The sequence below is a fragment of the Pristiophorus japonicus genome, chromosome 17 (assembly GCF_044704955.1).
Source record: "Pristiophorus japonicus isolate sPriJap1 chromosome 17, sPriJap1.hap1, whole genome shotgun sequence".
NCBI lineage: Eukaryota > Metazoa > Chordata > Chondrichthyes > Pristiophoridae > Pristiophorus > Pristiophorus japonicus.
The window spans coordinates 9,754,993-9,776,652 of NC_091993.1; the positions used below are offsets into that span (position 1 = coordinate 9,754,993).

The window sequence follows — 21,660 nt, forward strand, 5'->3', positions numbered from 1 at the left end:
TAGCAGGAAACAGTCCACGTTGCAAAGCTGTTCCTCGTCGGGCAGGAACTGGCGGTGATATTTCAGCTGCTTTTATTTTGCTACGTTGATGCAGCCGGCTTCCAGCATGCTGGTCTCGTGCTGTGAGCAGCTACTTACTGCATTTACTGAGGCTAGCCACCAGGAGGATCTGGCAAAAGACTGGCACTCCTGGCCACCGATCGGAGTGAATCTGGCAACACTACATTGAGGCTGCGATCGGCTGAGCGAGAACGGCTGGTCGGGAGCTGGTAGCACCGGCAAGCCAGTATCACAACATGAAAGCAACTGGAGATCACGTGACGGTTGGAGTAGCAAATTAAATCTGGCCCATCTCAATCCCAAGTCCAGTATATGAATCAACAGAACTACTCTTTGATTTGGCATAGACGGCGCAAATATAAAAGGTCCACTGAGTAATTGGATAAAGAAAGGCAGTACTGTACATTTACATCGCCAGCAGGTTACTAAAGTTTATTTCCTCAGCTACCAATATTTTAAAATGCCCAATTGATCTTCCATTCTTCTAATCAATACTCTGCTCCATAGTGTTAGAGGCCATTTTGTTAGTATTTATTGAGCTTGTAAATTAATTTGAACGAATCACCAAGCCAAGCCAAACAAGAGCTTCTCCCTCTCACAAACATGGTTTTACGAAACCAGTATCTTCCTGCTGGCATACATCCTAAAAATAGGTTTTCTTTTGTATGGTAGCAGCAGCAAATCAAATATCAATATCTAAGTTGGACATCCAGGCCAAAGCTTCCGGTGTAACAACGTGGATAGCTTGCAGGCTGCCTGCAAATTCCCTCTGAGGGCAGTGTTCAATGATGTGCTCCAGGGTCTGATTAGGAGCCCCACAGTCGCACGATGGGGAGGCTTTAATCTTCCACCCATGGGGAAGGTGGCAACATCGACCATGACCGGTTCTGAGGCAGTTGATGGTTGGCCACTGTTTGCGAGGAAGGTTTGATCCTTCAGGTTGTACTGTGAGGTCCTCTGTAAGGCATCCATTCCAGAGAGTGGTGAACCTGTGGAATTCTCTACCACAGAAAGTAGTTGAGGCCAATTCACCAAATATATTCGAAAGGGAGTTAGATGAAGTCCTTACTACTCGGGGGATCAAGGGGTATGGCGAGAAAGCAGGAAGGGGGTACTGAAGTTTCATGTTCAGCCATGAACTCATTGAATGGCGGTGCAGGCTAGAAGGGCTGAATGGCCTGCTCCTGCACCTATTTTCTATGTTTCTATGTATGTTGCAGTTATTCCAGGCATAGATGAACAGCTCGTTCACTGCATCTCAGAACTTTTACCATTTTTCTGCCCCTTTGTTTTGATTTCTGGAAACTGCTAACTACCTGCGTGAAGAGAGTGCAAGATCGAAGGGCTGCAGAGAACAATTATTTTTCAGGCTACAGCGGGACTGGATTTTGTTCCAGCCCTTTCAGAATTACCTCCTTTAAAAACGCAGTAAAATTCTAAAGACTTACTGAGAACTTGGTCGAATCCACTGTGTTGTTCTGGTTTTGTGGTTGACAAAGTAAGTTCTCCCAAGATTATCCTGCTTCTCTTCCCAGCCACTGGGCAATACAGGAGGTGGTTGGCTATGGTCAGTCATGTCCTGTTGGTCCAGAAGTTCCCAGCCAGGCTGAAGAAGAAGCAACATTAGTGTGTGGTAAAGTCAATATTTTGAGGCCCAAGGTAACATCTCTACATTGTGGGGGTTTTTTTCTAAAAAAGGTGATAATTTTTATTCCAAATACAAATGAAAATGATTCTTGGTGTCAAGTGATTACAGGTCTTTAGAAACTTGTGAAAAGAATCCACTTTCCTGGTCACAAAGAGTGTACATTTCAAAAGATGAACGAGAAATTACCTATTCAAAGGATCAATAAATAATAAACCACTTGCATCTTAATAACTCGACTATAAATTAACTTGCCTTCAGGACTTATTTAAATTTGTTAGCTTGAGACCAAAATACATGAGATCTATTCCATCTAATTCAATCTGCAATTTGTGCAAGTTAGTGTGATTTCTGTCCATTTAATGCCCTATGGCAGAGTAGGTGTGATGTTATGTATTGATGTGTGTGTCGTCCTGGTACCTTAAATGTAATGTAAGCACAATGCTACACCACACAGGGCGCTGTGGTGAGAAACCTGGAAGTACCTGCAACAGGCAATATAAAAGGCTGACCACCATACCTGAGAGGCACTCTGGAGCTGAACAATAAAGGATGAAGGTCAAATGCAGGTAGATTTACACCAGACCGTGTGGAGTCAGTGATTTGTGTGCTACATACATCACATTGGCGACAAGGAAGCGGACAAACTCCACACAACCATGGCTACTCTGGGCTCGCTAAAAGGATTTTACCGTGGGCAATGATTGGGAGGCCTTCACGGAAAGGCTCGAGTACTACTTCACAGCAAACGACCTGACGGAGGACACGGACGCAATGAGAGCTAAGCGTAAGGCGATATTGCTCTCCAGTTGTGGTGATGAGGATTACTGTCTCGTCAGGGATTTGCTGGCGCCCAGGAGCGCCAGGGACAAGTCATACGAGGAGCTGACTGAACTCATTCGTGACCAGTTGAAACCGAAGGAGAGCATCCTCACGGCCAGATACAAATTTTACCATCACTGCAGACCTGAGGGCCAGGATGTCACCAAATATGCTGTGGACCTCAGGAGACTCGCGGCGCCGTGTGATTTTGGCGCACATCTTGACGAGGCGTTGCGGGACGTTTTCGTTATGGGGATTGGCCACGAGGGCCTCCTTCACAAGCTGTTGGCCACGGAACCCACAGTCACCCTGACAAAGGCCATCACCATCAGCCAGGCATATATGACCTCGACTTGCAGCACCAAGCTAATGATCCACACAGTCTCGAACCCGGCAGGCACTGTCCACAGGATAGCGCTCACCACGGACAAAACTGCAGAATGTGGCTCTGCCCGGGGCAGAGAGCACGGACCTCGGGGTCCTGGAACTCAGAGTCCGCTGAGGGGGGCCAATCAAGCAGCACCATGCTGGCGTTGTGGAGGAAGCCATGGGGCTCACCGGTGCAGGTTTGCGGAGTACACGTGCAATACCTGCCACACGAAAGGCCACCTTCAGCGTATGTGTAAAAGAAATCGGACTCACCACGTGGCTGAGGAGATGGGGGATGATCCACCATCCAGCGAGGAGCAGGCAGAAGATGATGAGGTGTTGGGACTGTACACGTGTACCGATGATTCGCCCCCAGTGATAAGGGAAGTAAAAATCAACGGAGTCCCTGTGAGTATAGAAGTGGACACGGGCTCGGGTCCGTCGTTGATGAGTCGGAGAACTTTTGATAAACTGTGGATTAACCCGGCTGCACGACCCAAGCTGGTCCCGGTCACGGCGAAGCTGCGTACCTACACCAGGGAACTAATACCTGTTCTCGGCAGAGCGATGGTGCAGGTATCCCACGGGGACGAGACGCACGGTTTACCTTTGTGGGTCGTTGCAGGCGATGGGCTGACACTCCTCGGCCGGAGGTGGATGGGGACGGTCCGTGGGAACTGGGAAGACTTCATCACTCCACAGGTTGCTGCTCCCCGGGGTGCTGCCGTGCCCCGGGTCCCCAGAGAGCAGCACCGACCGAGCTGGAGCTGCAGCCTCAATCCACCCACAGGCAAGCCCCAGGCCCCGGACCTCACACAGAGATCCTGCAGCCTCAATCCGCCCACAGGCAAGCCCCAGATCTCACACAGAGATCCTGCAGCCTCAATCCGCCCACAGACAAGCCCCAGCCCTGGACCTCAGACAGAGATCCTGCAGCCTCAAAGATGGCGGCGCCCAAGGAGAAGCCTCGTGGAATCCTCCTGCATCAAAGATGGCGCCTTAAAAAGGAAATGCACCCGGGAGTTTTAAAAGGGCCTTACCATGTGGTGGTCCCCACAAAGGACTTCTGTAAGGCAGAGCGAGTCTAAAATGAGCTAGGTTAATGTGAGATGCCGAATTTATAATGAATTATTTTTTTAAATGCTGAATGGCCACTGTATTTGTGTAAAATAATGGATATGAAGTACAATTAATGATAAGGGCTAACAAGGAAATCAGGGATCCGTTACCAGTCAATAACTAGTTAATGTACCAGATAACATGCATCATACTAACGCACTATCTATGCCTACCTGCCATCCGTTGGACAAGTGTGATGTTATGTATTGATGTGTGTATTGTCCTGGTACCTTAAATGTAATGTAAGCACAATGCTACACCACAGAGGGCGCTGTGGTGGGAAACCTGGAAGTACCTGCAACAGGCAATATAAAAGGCTGACCACTCTGGAGCTGAACAATAAAGGACGAAGATCACATCAGTTAGATTTACACCAGACCGTGTGGAGTCAGTGATTTGTGTGCTACATACACCACAGTAGGGAGGGGCAAATTCTCCACACAGCAAGGTTATCGGTGTGAGTTGTGCAGTTGGAGCAAACACCCCAGCAAAGGAAAAGAACAAAAATGAGATGAGTCACTTTGAGCTGCTGCTGGGTAGCTCCTAGGGGCTAAATAGCAATATTCTCATTTTTGCAAGTACTTGAAACGCCTGTTGTCTAAACCAGACATGGCAACTTCCATTTGGAAAAAACAAGGAAGAAAGTAAAAATGTGTGTGTGTGTGTGTGTGTGTGTGGCGGGAGGAAAGAATGGAAGCAGGTCACTCTCTGAACATCAAAAGAAAAGTTGCAACAAGTGCCATGTGACGTTCTATGTTAAAGGCGCTATACAAGTACAAGTTGTTGTTGCAGCTCTGTTTTTATTCACAAGCAGAAATGCAAAGAGACATAATTTTTTTAATATATAAAAGCTTTTACTGATAAAACCTGGTAAGTGGCATGCTCTTGGGTCATCAGTGTGACATGATATAAAATACAATTTATTAGGGGCAGTTGGTTTGCAAAGAGGGATATATATGTGAAAAATTAAATAGCAGCATTCAACAGTCCAAACTAATACCCATGCAACCTTGGTGCACATTTGTGGGTGCACGTATGTTGAAAACGCAAGATTAAAATCATTAAAAACAGCAATTTAAGAACACTAAATAGTAGAAGTTAAAGGTTTAACCATTTAAAAAAAAAAACGGCCATCTACAAATTTACTGGTTCTGTCAAAAATGATCAAAAAAGAATTTATACAATGACCAAAAACACTCAATAGTTTACAGTACGTCACGGAGACAGTTTATTACACTTACCTCTAATTCATCAGTTTGCTCTGTGCTATCTTCTTCAGAAGTGTTACTTTTAGGCAGATAGGTCATCTTTAATCGAAGATGCCCTTTAACCCTGGATTTATGACTGGGGAAAAACACAGCAAAAGTGCTAATTTAAAAAAAAATGAAACAATTTTGGTACAACTGCAAATGATATTCAAGGGGGAAACAGCAGAATAAATTCTGCTTTTCATAGTTGTGTTTTTTTTATAAAACAGATTCTATAACTTTATTGCTACAACCATGAAGAGAGCTTGACTGCTTCACCAGGGATTATTGAAGGATGCTTTACACTCCTCCGGAAATTTACTTCTAACTTGACAATTCCGATAGCACAATGAAAAATCAAATAAATTGAACTATCTGGGCTTAAAAATCACATGTAGAAGTAGTGAATCATAGAGCAGGATTAGGTTTCAGCCCGGATGTTACAACTTCGGAGGGGATGGACAGATATCGGGCTGAATGGATTCCGAATGAACAATGACTGGAGAGCGATCAGCTATTAATGCCATTTTAATTTTAAAGGCAACTAAACTTTTTTTTTTTAAAAAACAAGGAAATTTTGTTTATATTGAGCCACAAAGCTAATACCTTAGCCTAGATCCATGATTTAAGTATTATAATACAGCTGTATCAGACCAAAATAGAATGTATGAATTTAATTCCAAACATAACATAATTTTCAAGGTGTTGGCCAAATGAGTGCCTTGGGAGAGAAGAATGACGACAAAAATGTCATTCTAGTCAGAATATTCGTTCCTGTACACTATGCACCACATAACTGTGTAATGAGTTTCTTTTACAGGGGCATCTCTGATGGCTTAGTGACTTTATTCCGTGAGGGGCTAAGCCACAGACCATTGAAATCTAGAGCTTGATCCCCATTCAATGCTGAGTGAGCGGACCCCAGCCTGGGAGGGAGGGAGGAATATTGCAATTGGCTTCAATCTTTATGGCTCAAGCAAATGCAAATTGCCTATGGTTCCCAACCATGGTCACTATCCTCGTACCTCTGCTGGAGGTGCACAGGTCAGGGATTGGGTTCAGTTGTGATGAATTTACTGCCGAGAATCATGTGAGAACACCTGGGTGAGGGACAAGAGGGCATCAGTAATTGTCTTGAGGAGGATGGGGTGGGGGGGGCAAGTTGACATAAGAAATTGTTTCCGTTACAGCTTAGAACAAACTTTTATTCTTCGTACTTGAAGTTTTGGTCAAGATATTTTTAAAAAACAAGTTAAGCACCTGGGCTTGCCCAAGAGTTCAGCTGGTGTAGCCAGTGAGTAGGTAAGCCATTCAGACCTGGAAGATCCCAAGTTCAATGCCTGTCCTGAGTTATCTGAAAGACAGGGGAGCCAGTGGTAGGGGCACGGGCAATAGTTTCAGTGCCCCTGGAGTGAGAGAGAGAAACCAGACAGGGTTCCTACTTATGATTGTTATCTCGCAACCATTGCTGGAGGTGCATTATGGATGAATATCAAGATGTGGTTCAACTATAACGCCCCCAACAGTTGAATAGCTTGGTGACAGTCACTATCGTAACTCAACATGAAAAACAGCCAGTTAAGTGAGGTACTGCAGGGTGTCTGGCACCAGTGGGACCACACCGCAGCAGGAATTAAACCCTTAGATAGGGAGCAAACTAACAAGGAAAAAAAAATCAGGTAAAATGCCAAATCTCAGGTTTCTCATTCAAAGTCACTGAATTCAAATGATCTGATAATTCATTTTTAAAACATTTAACTCACGACTTGCAATATTATTGAAATTTCTTATTTCAAACAATTAGATAATTCAAATGTTTTAGTGCAAAAAAGGATTTTGAATTCATTATCAGTATTAGACCCTGTTCAGATGGACCTTTGAAATGCATTCTTCCAGTAAACTGTGGACAGGGATCATTTTTCCCTTCCACTGAAGTTTATTGGTTAAGCACCAAGGGTTGGATTTTGGGCTTTTAGGATTTCGGGGCGGAAATGACGGTGGGGCGGTCCGGATACCGCCTGGAAAATGTTTGCGCCTCAGTCAACAAAATTGGGCAGCGGGCCCCCCCCCCCCCCCCCACCCCCCACCCCCCCACCCCCCGAGTGGGGCGGAGCGCCAAGGGAGGTGATGCACACCTCTCGTAGAGCACGAGGCCGGCTGAGCATGCGAACATCCCGAGTTATACAGCCGGCCTGGGAGCGCTGAGGCCTGGAGAGAAAAAAAACACTGAAAAAAAAAAAAACAAAAAACATTCACAATACATAGCCCAGGCCACCACAACATAAATCGCAAAACAAAATAAAACAATCACACTGACCTGAGGTCGACGTTACTGAGCTCACTGCAGCCGCTACAGCTTGGACCGACCGCTTTCACAGGCGGACCCAGCACATCGCTCTACGGGTCGGGCGGGAGGCAAGAATCGATCCGGCGTCGTAACCAGGGGCGTTGCACACCGGCTCGCCTCTTCCAAAGCCGGCCGCGAAAACCCCGGCAGGCCGCTGGAAGCTTGCCGCCCGCCCAGGAGAGCTCACCGCCACTACTGCCACCCCTCCGGGGGCGAAAACAGAGGCGGCCACGAATGGAAAATCCAACTCCAAGTGTGCATATGGTGCTGTTCCAGTGTGGCTGCGGGCTTGTGACAGTGACTGACCTCGCTGAGGCCAGTGATCCGAATCCTTTCAATTTCTTGACATCAGCCATCGGTTCATTTGGCCACATTTTCACAAACACATCTGAAAGGTTACGGAGTAGAAAAATATACCACCACTGACAATGACGGCAACTGTTCGGTGCCTTTGTTAACTTTATTACACATTCACTAATTTGCTTCCGACAGCTTGAAATGTGAGTGCTGAAGAAATCTCTGCACGACAGATCTGGTCAGGTACTGTGCTAAATTGTGACATGCTAGTTTGAATGTCCCCGAGCAATTTGAATAAATCCAAATACTTATATCAGTATCAATAATTAGGAAGTATCTCCAGGAGAGAAGTTGAGTTACAGTCCACTGCATATCTATGTTCAACTGAATACTTTCATTTACCTTCTAGGATGAAGAATAAAATCCTTGAATGTATATGGTCTGTCCAGGTTTGGATTTTCAGTCTGCAATTAAAAAGGGTATCCATTAATGCTGATATATTTGCTTAATATTTTGATTACATTTTCCTATTCCAGTCCTTCTATTATTTTTCATCCAGTTACATGTTTGCACATATTTTCATTCAGCCAGAAAAGCTTCTGCACAATATCTGCCAGCGGTGCTCTGATAACTGCCCAACAGGAGGTGCTTGTATCGTGAGATGAAACAGGCAATGAGTTTTGCCTGGTCACAAGATGAAATAACCAGACTCAGTGAAAACTAACACACTGCGAGGCAAATTCAATGGCAAGGGAATCTCTAGGCTGAAATGCTGTCATTATTCGTAATTCTAGCGGAGTTGCAAATATTACAATTTTCCAGTTTGAATACGTACAACAAAGCAAGCCTTTATTCCAGTTGGTAAATTAAACGCCAGGCTCACTTTACGCATACGGATAGTTATTTTCTGCCCACATTAGTGCTTTACTTGTGCCTCAATAGTCAATGGTTACGCAAATGGATAACAGTGAGGGGCGAGTTGCAGTAATCAGTGTTCTCTCTCCAGGGTTTCAGGAAGAAGTGTAGTGTCATCTCAAGAGTTCTGAAAAGCTCAGTCTACACTGTCCCAACAAACCTTCAACCTCAGAAAAGCATCTTGTGCTTCACCAGTGCAACTTGTCCACTTCCTACACTTGGGCCCAAGAAAGATTGTTAATTTAGTATCAAATTGTAGCTGGAACTTGCCAGAGTTTAAGATTGGGAGAAGGGGTTAGTGTCTCGGACTGAAAGGCTGTGATCACTTCAGACTGGGCAATGCTCGTTGGTTACATGGGATCAAGAAGTAGAACTAGAAAAAAAAGTGGTCCTTACCTCCTTTGCCATGCACCACACACAAAAGTTGCCTTGCCAGAACCACCCATCCCCCCCTTAGCTGCTTATGATATTGCTGTTGCTAAAACAAAAAAACTCAGTAGGTCAGACAACATCCATGGAAAAACAGGAGTCCATTCCCTTCTCCCAGTTTTGCAGTCTGAATCTGCACTGATAATGCCAGAGGTTCCAGAATGCCCTTCCTTTTCCTCAGCCAACGATTCCCCTCCACTATGTCTGATGAGGCCCTTGACCAAGTCTGTTCCATTTCCTGTGCTTCTGCTGTAACCTCTTTCTCACCCCCACCCACTCAGAATAGAGACAGGGTCCACTCTTGACCTCAGCTTCCATCCACCGACCTCTGCATTTGGTAGGTCAGCCGTACCCCCTTCCCTCTGCTTCTGAGACCACTTCCAGATGGTCTAGTGCCCCAGACTCAAGTCCCACGTTCCTCCAGCAAGGTTCTGAGTCCGGAAGTGAACCCAACATTTTAGTGCCTTGCTGCAAATTGGCCAATTTTACATCACGGGAGAAGCTGGATTGCCTGCTTCTCAGGAGGTCGTCGAGAACAGAAAACAAGATTTAAAGTAGAGATGGTTGGATTGCACGTCAGGCAAGGGGAAAGACTGGAGTTGGGGACACAATATCTGGAGAGGCATCAGAAATAAGCCAGGGGAAGAACTGAGGCAGTAACATATGGAGGGGACAAAAATGGGCTGAAGCAAAACAAATACAATAATCTTAATCGAATTTGAACACAAGAACATAAGAAATAAGAGCAGGAGTAGGCCATCTGGCCTCTCGAGCCTGCTCCGCCATTCAATAAGATCATGGCTGATCTGATCATGGACTCAGGTCCATTTCCCCGCCCACTCCCCATAACCCTTTACTCCCTTATCGCTCATAAATCTATCTCCGCCTTAAATATATTCAATTGACCCAGCCTCCACAGCTCTCTGGGGCAGAGAATTCCATAGATTTACAACCCTTAGAAGAAATTTCTCCTCTTCTCAGTTTTAAATGGGCGGCCCCTTATTTTAAGACTATGTCCCCAGTTTTAGTTTCCCCTATGAGTGGAAATATCCTCTCTGCCTCCATCTTGTCGAACCCCCTCATTATTTTGCATGTTTCAATAAGATCATCTCTCATTCTTTTGAACTCCAATGTGTATAGGCCCAACCTACTCAACCTATCCTCATGTCAACCCCCTCATCTCCGGAATCAACCGAGTGAACCTTTTCTGAACAGCCGCCAATGCAAGTATACCCGTCCTTAAATAGGGAAACCAAAACTGTATGCAGTACTCCAGGTGTGGCCTCACCAATACCCTGTACAGTTGTAGCAGAACTTATCTGCTTTTATACTTTATCGAGTTTAATCTCGGGCACAAAAGCCATTTTCTGACCTTGCAAAGGGTACATACAATCTCTGTAACAAGCAATCACAGTTGAACTCAAGCTCGAACTGGAAAAGCCACATTGGATGGAGGTCTCTGCCCCCACTCCACCAGCTCAAGAGGCTAAAGACAGGAGCACTTGCCAATCTCCATATATGTATGGTGAAGGAGAAAGCCCAAGTGTTGTGGGGGGCAATAGGGGGAGCGCGACAGGGGGAGCGCGACAGGGGGAGCGCGACAGAGAGCGCGCGACAGAGTGCGCGCGACAGAGAGCGCGCGACAGAGAGCGCGCGACAGAGAGCGCGCGACAGAGAGCGCGCGACAGAGTGATGCACAAAAATGAAAATATGAAAAATCACAACTATTTTTCAAATTACATAATAAATGCATATTAATGAGATTTAATGAAAAATCAGTCGGTAAATGTATAGTTTGACATCATTTTTGGCAAATGAAGACAGGAACTTTTGACACAAGAATATTCTCAAATCACAATTCTTTGACATGTCTCTCTGCTGGAAGTAAAACTTACCGGGATATGTTGAAGGGGAATATCCACCAGGCCCAGAAAATCATCTCTGGTCTAAGAAAAATCAAAAAAGAGATGGGAAAAGAGAGAAATTAATCATCTGGTTTAAAATAGATAAACTTGGGCAACTTTCTCAACCATGCTGCTCTTTTAAAGCATGATAAATATTGCTCTGGTTAGTCTTAGAAATTCTGAACACCTGTTCCTCTTTGCATTACATAGGTGAATTCTGTACTTGGTAAACAGCTCAAGGCAAGTAAATCTTCAGGAAACAAAGTTACATAGGATCACACGGGATATATGGCCCTTCTGCCCAACCAGTCCATGCCGGTGTTTATTCTCCACTTGAGCCTCCTCCCGTCTTTCCTCATCGAACTCTCAGCATAATATTCCCTTTTCCCGCATGTGCTTGGCAAATGAAGACAGGAACCTTTGAAACAAGAATATTCTCTTAAATGCATCAATACTATTTGCCTCAACTACTCCCTGTGGTAACAAGTTCCACATTCTCACCAGCCTCTGGGTAAAGAACTATCTTCTGAATTCCCTATTTGATTTGTTGGTGACTATCTTGCATTGCTGGCCCCTCATTATTGCCGCTTCCCCACAAGTATCCACTATCAAAATCTTTCATAATTTTAAAGACCTCGATTAGGTCACCCCTCAGCCTTCTTTTTTTCAAGCAAAAAGAGACCCAGCACGACCATCATTTCCTGATATGTATAACCTCGCATTTCTGGTATCATCGTCAATCTTCTCTGCCTCTATATCCATTTTATAATATGGTGACCAGAATTGTACGCCTTACTCCAAGTGTGGTCTAACCAAGGTTCGATACAGGTTTAGTATAACTTCACTACTTTTCAATTCTATGGGGTCAAGTTTCGACCCGAGTTGCTCCTATTTTTTTGGAGCAACTAGTTTAGAATGGAGTATCTTAGAAATTGCAATTCTCGGCATTTAGTTTGCTCCAGTTCTAGTGAGTTTGGACAGTTTCATTTCAGAACAGATTTCTTTTTTCAAAAGGGGGCGTGTTCGGCCACTTACGCCTGTTTTGTAAGTTTAGGCAGCGAAAACTTACTCCAAATTAACTTAGAATGGAGTAAGTGTAGATTATTGTACGCTCAGAAAAATCTTGCCAACACTTTATAAATCAGGTGTAGGGAACTGGGGGGGGGGGGGGGGGGGGATTTACAAACATTAAACACTTCACTTTTACAAATAAAGAGCCATCATCAATAATAAATGATAAATAAATCAATAAACCAACCAATAAATCAATCCAAATAAATTAATTAAAAAAAAATTAAAAGCCACTCAAATAAAAAATTATTGCTACTCACCTACTGCAGCACCAGGGAGAAGTGGGAGGGGGGCAGAAGAGGTGGGTGGAAGAGAAGATGGGGGGGGGGGGGGGGGAGAAGATGAAGAAACCGCCCCACACGCTCCCGATGCCGGGCTGCCGACGTCTCTTCAGGCGGCACCCCCCCTCCCCCTCCCCCCCCCAGCGAGAGGCCGGCCGGGCGGGCCCCGTCGCCGAGGTAAGATGCGCAGGCCACTCGGCCGGGGATAGGGTCGTCGCCCCGGAGACAGGACGCCGGCAGCTACTGCGCACGCGCCCAGCTGCGGGCGCTGTTTTCGGCGCAGGGCTGTAACTCCGCCCCCAGCAGCTCCTGCTGTGCTGCGCCGCGCCGAGGTGGAATTGGGCCGACAGCCACCGGAGAATCGCGAGGTAAGTATTCGCCGCAATTAGTGTTCTATAATTTAGGCGGGCCTCTCCGATGTGCGCCGGTCTAGCGGGCGGCCGACACTTCACCCCTATACCTCTCGAAATAAACCCGAGTGCTTGGTTGCTTTGTTATGGTCTCACTAACCTGTGGCACAACCTTTAACGATTTGTGTAGTTGTACTCAGAGATTCCTTTGTTCCTCTACCCCACCTAGACTCGCACCCTCCAAATAATAAGTGACTTCTCTATTCTTCCTGGGATTGACTATTTGTACTGTACATTTTCTGTGAGCGACCTGGGGGGGGGGGGGGGGGGGGGGAAGAAGTGCGCGCGAGAGGGGGAGAGACTGCAGGGGGGTGGGTGAGAGAGCTTGGAGGTGGGAGAGAGAGAGAGAGAGAGAGAGTGGGAGAGAGAGAGAGAGAGAGAGAGAGAGAGAGAGAGAGAGAGAGAGAGAGAGAGAGAGAGAGAGAGAGAGAGAGAGAGAGAGACTGGGGGAGAGAGTGCTGGGGAGTGGGAGGGAAGGAGAGAGAGAGAGAGAGAGAGAGCGCGCGCTTGGGGGTGTGGGAAAGGGAGAGAACAGGGAGAGGGGGAAGAGAGTGCGAGAGAGAGCTGGGGGGGGCGGGGAAAGGAGAGAACTCAGGGAGAGGGAGGGGGTGGCGAGAGAGAGAAAGAAAGAAAGAAAGAAAGAAAGAAAGAAAGAAAGAAAGAAAGAAAGAAAGAAAGAAAGAAAGAAAGAAAGAAAGAAAGAAAGAAAGAAAGAAAGAAAGAAAGAAAGGAGAGAGAGAGAGAGAGAGAGAGAGACACACACACGGGAAAAATCGGAGGGGAGAGGGGTTCTTCCAATTCAGAAAAGTCACGACACAGTCACTATTCACTTTATACCCAATAAACCTGTTCACAATTCACACAAGGGACATTGGCTGGGGGAGGGACGAACTTGCCTGAGGTAAGGGACTTTGGCGAGCACTTGGTGGCTTCTGGAAATCAAAGTGGATCGAGTTACAATTTGTGAAGTCAGTGAGAACTTGGGCTGAGGGGTTCCAGTTACACATTCCAGAGAAACTGCAGGGTGGGGCTTATCCTCCAAGTGGACCAATCAGAGACAAGGGCGGCCATTTTTACAGTACAAATAAACACGTCCATTCTGCCTACCAAAATGTAATACCTCTCATTTATTTGTGTTGAAATTAATTTGCCAGTTATATGCCCATTCTGCAAGCTTATTAATGTCCTTCTATATTTTGTTGCAGTCCTCCTCCGTATTGACGATCCCCCACCCTCAATTTGGTGTCATCCACAAATTTAGAAATTGCGTTTTTGATTCCAATGTCTAAATCAGTAATACAAATTGTGACCAACAGCGAGTCCCAGCACTGATCCTCGTGGAACACCACTACTCACCTTCTGCCACTGTGAATAGCTGCACTTCACCTCTACTCTCTGCTTTCTGTCTTACAGCAGCATTTCATATCTAGGTATTACCTGGTGCTGTGTTCCTATTGCTCTTTTGTGACAAAGCTTCGCAACTGGAAACATTACTCCTCAATGGGGGTCATTTTAACCCAACACTGCCAGGCAAGAAATGTCCGGGATCGTGCAGAATGCTGGTTTTACACCCTGCCCAACATTACTCTCGATGGACTTCGATGCAGTGTAAAATCTGGGATGGTGGTGGGGGTAAAACCAGCGCTGCATCCAATCATGGCAGTTCCCTGCCGGGTGAGTCAGATTTAAATTGCCGCCCTATAGTCTTTCATATTCGAACACGTGAAATATACTATTTGCCATCTATCAGTATAATTTATTCTGTGGTCCCAGAGCCGAGGGCCCAGGGGCAGCACGGGCCAGCCCACACTGCGATATGTGTGCGCACTAGGTCCGTGCAGCAGAGCTGGTCTCTAGTTGTCCTGGTTAACCCTTGCCACTGGACCAAGACCTAGCTCTGTCAAGCCCGTGTGGTGGCTGGTGTGCAACGCCCACCACACGTTAAAAAAATCCACGCACAGGCATCTTCCACCCTCCAACATGTAGTTCGGGACCTGGAACATCGGGTCCTTCATTGAAACATCTGTGAACTCATGTGGAAGCAAGTCATCCTTGTTTGAGGTACCGCCTATGATCACCAACATCCAGGGGTATTCAATATTCGGGAAGAACAGACAGGAAGCGAAGGAGGTGGGGTACCGTTAATAGTTAAAGAGATTAACGCAATAGCAAGGAAGGACATTAGCGTGGATGATGTGGAATCTGTATGAGTAGAGCTGCGAAACACCAAAGGGCAGAAAACGTTAGTGGGAGTTGTGTACAGACCACCAAACAGTAGTCGGGAGGTTGGGGATGGCATCAAACAGGAAATTAGGGTACAGCAGTTATCATGGGTGACTTTAATCTACATATTGATTGTGCTAACCAAATTGGTAGCAATACTGTGGAGGAGGATTTCCTGGAGTGTATAGGGATGGCTTTCCAGACCAATATGTCAAGGAACCAACTAGAGAGCAGGCCATCCTAGACTGGGTCTTGTGCAACGAGAGAGGATTAATTAGCAATCTGGTCGTGTGGGCCCCTTGGGGAAGAGTGACCATAATATGGTAGAATTCTTCATTAAGATGGAGTGTGACACAGTTAATTCAGAGACTAGGGTCCTGAACTTAAAGAAAGGTAACTTCGATGGTTTAAGGCATGAATTGGCTAGAATAGATTGGTAAATGATACTTCAAAGGGTTGACGGTGGATAGGCAATGGCAGACATTTAAAGATCACATGGATGAACTACAACAATTATACATCCCTGTGTGGCATAAGAATAAAAAAGGGAAGATGGCTCAACCGTGGCTAACAAGGGAAATTAGGGAAAGTGTTAAATCCAAGGAAGAGGCATATAAATTGGCCAGAAAAAGCAGCAAACCTGAGCACTGGGAGAAATTTAGAATTCAACAGAGGAGGACTAAGGGTTTAATTAGGAGGGGGAAAATAGAGTACGAGAGTAAGCTTGCAGGGAACATAAAAACTGACGGCAAAAGCTTCTATAGATATGTGAAGAGAAAAAGATTAGTGAAGACAAATGTTGGTCCCTTGCAGTCAGAATCAGGTGAATTCATAATGGGGAACAAAGAAATGGCAGACCAACTGAACAAATACTTTGGGTCTGTCTTCGCTAAGGAAGACACGAATAGCCTTCCGAAAATACTCGGGGACCGAGGGTCTAACGAGAAGGGGGAACTGAGGGAAATCCTTTTCAGTCAGGAAATGGTGTTAGGGAAATTGAAGGGATTGAAGTCCAATAAATCCCCAGGGCCTGATAGTTTGCATCCCAGAATTCTTAAGGAAAAGGCCCTAGAAATAGTGGATGCATAGGTGATAATTTTCCAACAATCTATCGACTCTGGATCAGTTCCTATGGACTGGAAGGTAGCTAATGTAACCCCACTTTTAAAAAAAAAAAGAGAAAACAGGGAATTATAGACCGGCTGGCCTGACATCGGTAGTGGGGAAAATGTTGGAATCAATTATTAAAGATGTAATAGCAGCGCATCTAGAAAGCAGTGACAGGATCGGTCCAAGTCAGCATTGATTTATGAAAGGGAAATCATGCTCGACAAATCTTCCAGTTTTTTGAGGATGTAACTAGTAGAGTGCATAAGGGAGAACCAGTGGATGTGGTGTATTTGGACTTTCAAAAGGCTTTTGACAAAGTCCCACAAGAGATTAGTGTGCAAAATTAAGGCACATGGTATTGGGGGTAATGTACTGACGTGGATCGAGAACTGGTTGGTAGACAGGAAGCAAAGAGTGGGATAAACGGGTCCTTTTCAGAATGGCAGGCAGTGACCAGTGGGGTGCCGCAGGGTTCAGTGATGGGACCCCAGCCATTTACAATATACATTAATGATTTAGACGAAGCAATTGAAGGTAATATCTCCAAGTATGCAGATGACACTAAGCCAGTGCGAGCTGCGAGGAGGATGCTAAGAGGCTGCAGGGCGACTTGGACAGGTTAGGTGAGTGGGCAAACGCATGGCAGATGCAGTATAATGTGGATAAATGTGAGGTTATCCACTTTGGTGGCAAAAACAGGAAGGCAGAATATTATCTGAATGGTCACAGATTAGTAAAAGGGGAGTTGCAACGAGACCTGGGTGTCATGGTACATCAGTCATTGAAGATAGGCATGCAGGTACAGCAGGCAGTAAAGAAAGCAAATGGCATGCTGGCCTTCATAGCGAGGGGATTTGAGTATAGGAACAGGGAGGTCTTACTGCAGTTGTACAGGGCCTTGGTGAGACCACACCTTGAGTATTGTGTGCAGTTTTGGTCTCCTAATCTGCGGAAGGACCTGCTTGCTATTGAGGGAGTGCAGCGAAGGTTCATCAGACTGATTCCCGGGATGGCAGGACTGACATATGAGGAAAGACTGGATCGGCTAGGCTTATACTCACTGGAATTTAGAAGAATGAGAGGGGATCTCATAGAAACTTATAAAATTCTGATGGGACTGGACAGGTTAGATGCAGGTAGAATGTTCCCGATGTTGGGGAAGTCCAGAACAAGGGGTCACAGTCTAACGATAAGGGGTAAGCCATATAGGGCCGAGATGAGGAGAAACGTTTTCACCCAGAGTGTTGTGAACCTGTGGAATTCTCTGCCACAGAAAGTTGATGAGTCCAGTTCGTTGGACATATTCAAAAGGGAGTTAGATGTGGCCCTTACGGCTAAAGGGATCAGCGGGTATGGAGTAAAGGCTGGGGTGGGGTACTGAGGGAATGATCAGCCATGATCATATTGAATGGTGGTGCAGGCTCGAAGGGCCGAATGGCCTACTCCTGCACCTATTTTCTATGTTTCTATGCTGATTATTCTGTGGTTTATATGATTTCAGAATATAATGGGAAGCACAATGATCTATTATTGATTAGAATTTTAATTGGGAAATATCGTCATTGTTGTTCATAAAAAATACTTGTTATATTTTATTTATATATGAAAATGAACGCATATGTAGTATCACAACAGTCGGTCACAAGATATTTTGGAACATGTTAAGATTAGGCTGGATAAAATGTTAATGTCTAAATAAGGACTTTGCAGCAGGCTCCTCCCCTCTGTTGTAAGTGTAGCAACAGGGTATAGAATGTTACAGTGCAGGAGGCCATCTGACCCATTGTGCCTGTGCTTTGAAAGTGCTAACCAATTGGTCCCACCCCTCTACTCTTTCCCCATGATAAAAAGAAAACACCATCCATTAAGTGACAGCGTTTGCCACAAAGCAACTAACAATACTGTCCTATCAATTTAATCCAGCAGTGTGTGAGGGCTTGACTTTTTGGTACTGGCTTTGAAATCAACACCAAAGGAGATTGATTTTGCTTTAATGTGAATCATATAATCACAGAAAGCTCAATAAAACGAGTCTGGCTTTTCTCCCTGGTCAACATTACAGTTAAACGCTTAAAACAGTAAAACAGTCATGCAAAACATTGATGATTGAACACAATGGTAGCAGTCTACAGCATTAGCCTAAAGGATGTGTTTTTAATGTTGCATTCAAATTGATACCCATCTTTAGGTCCAATATTAAATAAGATTGGGCAGTCTGCATATCAAATGACCTCAGCTGAATAAAACTGCCTGTAATCGGCACAAATTGGCTCCAGTTGGCAGTCGGTCTGGGAGGCTGACCTAATTCCCTTAAAATTACACAATTTCAAAAAGACATGAATAAGTCACTGATGCAGAGAAGAGTCCACGCAACTGAACCAGCGTTATACTTTACACCCAGGGTATTCAATTAGTTTGCGGGAGGATCCGGTGGCTGTAAATAAACCACTGCGCTGAGAGAAATGGTGCTTCCTGTCGCACACAAAGAACCAGAAACTGGGTGTCAGAGTTGACAGAGTGATTAAGTTCCCGCTTGAAAGCCAAACAGCTCGAATCAAGATAAATTGGCCGTCATGTTATCGACCCACCAACTCTAAGGGGTGCAAGCTGCCCCTATGCAGAAGATGGTGGACTAGCAGAAGAGCAGCACACTCCCGGAGTACCAATGCCTGTTGGCACAGGGCAGTAGAACACAGATCATTTGGTCCATTGACATCAGATACCAATGCTGAAGGATATGCATATAAAAAAAAAGTACACGAAGAGCAGGGAAATAGTCTGTGAATAAAGAGTTGTTAAGTGTTGCTGCTTGCTTGTAGGGTTACTTTTCCCTTCTGCAGCAGAACAAGTGTGTTCCTTTGTTTTCCTATCTGCACTGATATGTTAATCAAAGTTTGATGGTGTGTCCATCAGCGAATTGTCCGTCATTACGCCACAAACCACATTAGTGTCCACTTGAATCCAGCACGACACAGAGGGCAGGAGAGGTGCCTATTGGGGTGAAGCCGGAGAGAAGTGCAGCAGCTACAAGCTGCCATGCTAGGTCACAGGGTCGAGCCTTGCCCTGGCTCCAATTCCAACTATTGCCGTGTCCCACCTGGTCACACTACCTACCGGCTCCAACCTCTTCATTTGTGGCTCCACACAAGCCTCACTGTCCTCCTGCCTTCCACAGATTACAAGTCATTCCGGCACTGAGCCGCTAAAGGTGGTCCAGATGTGGGTTGCTGCCCCATTATACACAAGTGCTGGACTTAAAAACACAGGCACATGTTTGGTCGCAGTACTGTTTTCCAACCACCTGATGATGCTAGTGCACTTTGTAAGTGAAGATATAAACTAGCAGCATCTATTGGCAAGAAACGGCACAAGAAAAACACAACCGCACCATTAAAATCCTGGATAAATAAAAATGCAATAAATTATTGATGCAACTTAACTATGAAAAAGATTTCTAGGTTGTGGGATGGCCCCTATGCAGAGATAGACAGTGGGTCAGAATTTGCGGGGGGGTAATAACAGCGAAACAACAGCGCTCGCCATTATTACCCCACTGAAACTGACCACAAGACGTCGTGCGTACACATCCAAACGCGGAAATTCCAAAGTTGTGGATGGTCATATTACCCTTCCCCCTTTAGACTCTGCGTGTGAAGTCTCTGACCTTCAGTTTTGCATTCAATAGAACGGACTGTCGCGAATTTGGACTAATTATCCACGTAATGAATGTTAAATCTTAAGCCTTGTGGAAGCAGGCGTAGGAAGTTTGGTTGTCTATCGCGAATACTTAATTAGGTGAAAGATGAAACCAGAAGAATATCCTTACAGGCAAAAAACCTGCCCAAAAGGACTGCGCGACAGAGGCATCCAGTTTCTTCAATTTTATTTCACTGTTTGGAAACTTGAGTGACTGTTTAAAAATAATTTTGTTCACATTTATATGACTTTTTGAAATAATTTTGTTCAGAATTATGTGGTTTAAAATTCTGATAACATTTTTGCACTTTTTAAAATTTGGTTCACATCCAAATGGCTCTAAAAAATGTTGTTCAATTTGATCCATCCAGAGCTTTGATTGATGATTAACCAGGGTTTAGAACACATTTCTAACTCACTCCCAACAGAAAAGCCACAATCTTATCCCACATTTGCCAGCCTTGTGCACGCCAATGTTTTTCAAATTCAAACAAACAACAGAATTGCCTGGCATCAGCATAGAGATATTTCAGTGTGCAACCGTGCTCTCTGAATGTAAAATAACGCCTTCAATCGTGATTACCTTCAACAATCACTGTGTTGTGCCAGGATTTTAACACTTAAGAAATTTGTGTATGAATGGTACACTGAAGCCTCGGGTTTAAATGAAAATGTTGCAGTGCACCATTCAGACACATCAATTTTTTGTGGTTATTAAAATCTTGGCACAACTCAGTGAGGGCATATGGGAGCCAACTCACTTTAAAAAAAATAAGCAAACAATTTGGTTCTTGGTTGCCAACATAAACATCTTAAATTTAACAGAACAAAATGGACCTTTCTTGGTATATTCAGTTATTCCAAATTCTGTGTGGAACCCCCCCAGCAGAGAGCCTGGCAAACGCCCTACATAAACTTGCAATGTTGAATTAACATGGACCCCATTCCCCTACCTATGAAACAGTTTCAACAGAACCTCCTTTGTATTCTATCACATGTGCCAATCTCCAAAACGTGGTAAAGCTGGCAAACAGCTTCGGGAGAGCAGACAGAGCCCCTAAAAACTGGATAGCTCAAAAAAATGCAACTGATTTAACAGCACCTATGACCAAGGCCAATGCTTCAATATGATTGAATTAAGTTAATTTTATTTTACACTGGATTTCAAGATTGTTATTTGTATTTTAGGCATCACATTCCGCAAACAGATCCAACATATACAAAAAATTGTAGTAGTCTCAATGGGAGTGCAGTGGAACAGGAACTTGTCCTAATTTAATATTCCGTTTGTTCTATTAAAAAGAGGGGGAAATAAAACTGCAGTACACAAAGTGCAATTTTTGAAGTAGTGAATTTAGAGATTTTTGAAAAGGAAAGTGAGCTCTGATGCTGTAAACTTATTTTGCTGGAGTTCTTTGAGGATGTAACGAGCAGGGTGGATAAAGGGGAACCAGTAGATGTGGTGTATTTGGATTTTCAGAAGGCATTTGATAAGGTGCCACATAAAAGGTTACTGCACAAGAGCTCACGGGGTTGGGGGCAATATATTAGCATGAATAGAGGATTGGCTAACAAACAGAAACCAGAGAGTCGGGATAAATGGGTCATTTTCGGGTTGGAAAACTGTAACTAGTGGGGTGCTACAAGGATCAGTGCTGGGGCCTCAACTATTTACAATCTATAGTAATGACTTGGATGAAGGGACCTCGTGTAAT

At 44.9% G+C, this 21,660-nt stretch overlaps 1 protein-coding gene across 3 annotated transcripts in view; it reads right to left on the minus strand.

The window, feature by feature from the left end:
* LOC139227528 (E3 ubiquitin-protein ligase NEDD4-like) overlaps window positions 1–21,660 on the minus strand; it is a 131,141-nt gene that overhangs the window by 24,488 nt on the left and 84,993 nt on the right. For all 3 annotated transcript variants that reach the window (XM_070858332.1, XM_070858331.1, XM_070858330.1), the window contains 4 exons: window positions 11,146–11,196; window positions 8,309–8,370; window positions 5,257–5,359; window positions 1,509–1,666 (listed from right to left, as the gene is read on the minus strand). In XM_070858332.1, coding sequence (XP_070714433.1) covers window positions 1,509–1,666; window positions 5,257–5,359; window positions 8,309–8,370; window positions 11,146–11,196 — 374 coding nt within the window. The remainder of the gene's footprint in view (window positions 1–1,508; window positions 1,667–5,256; window positions 5,360–8,308; window positions 8,371–11,145; window positions 11,197–21,660) is intronic.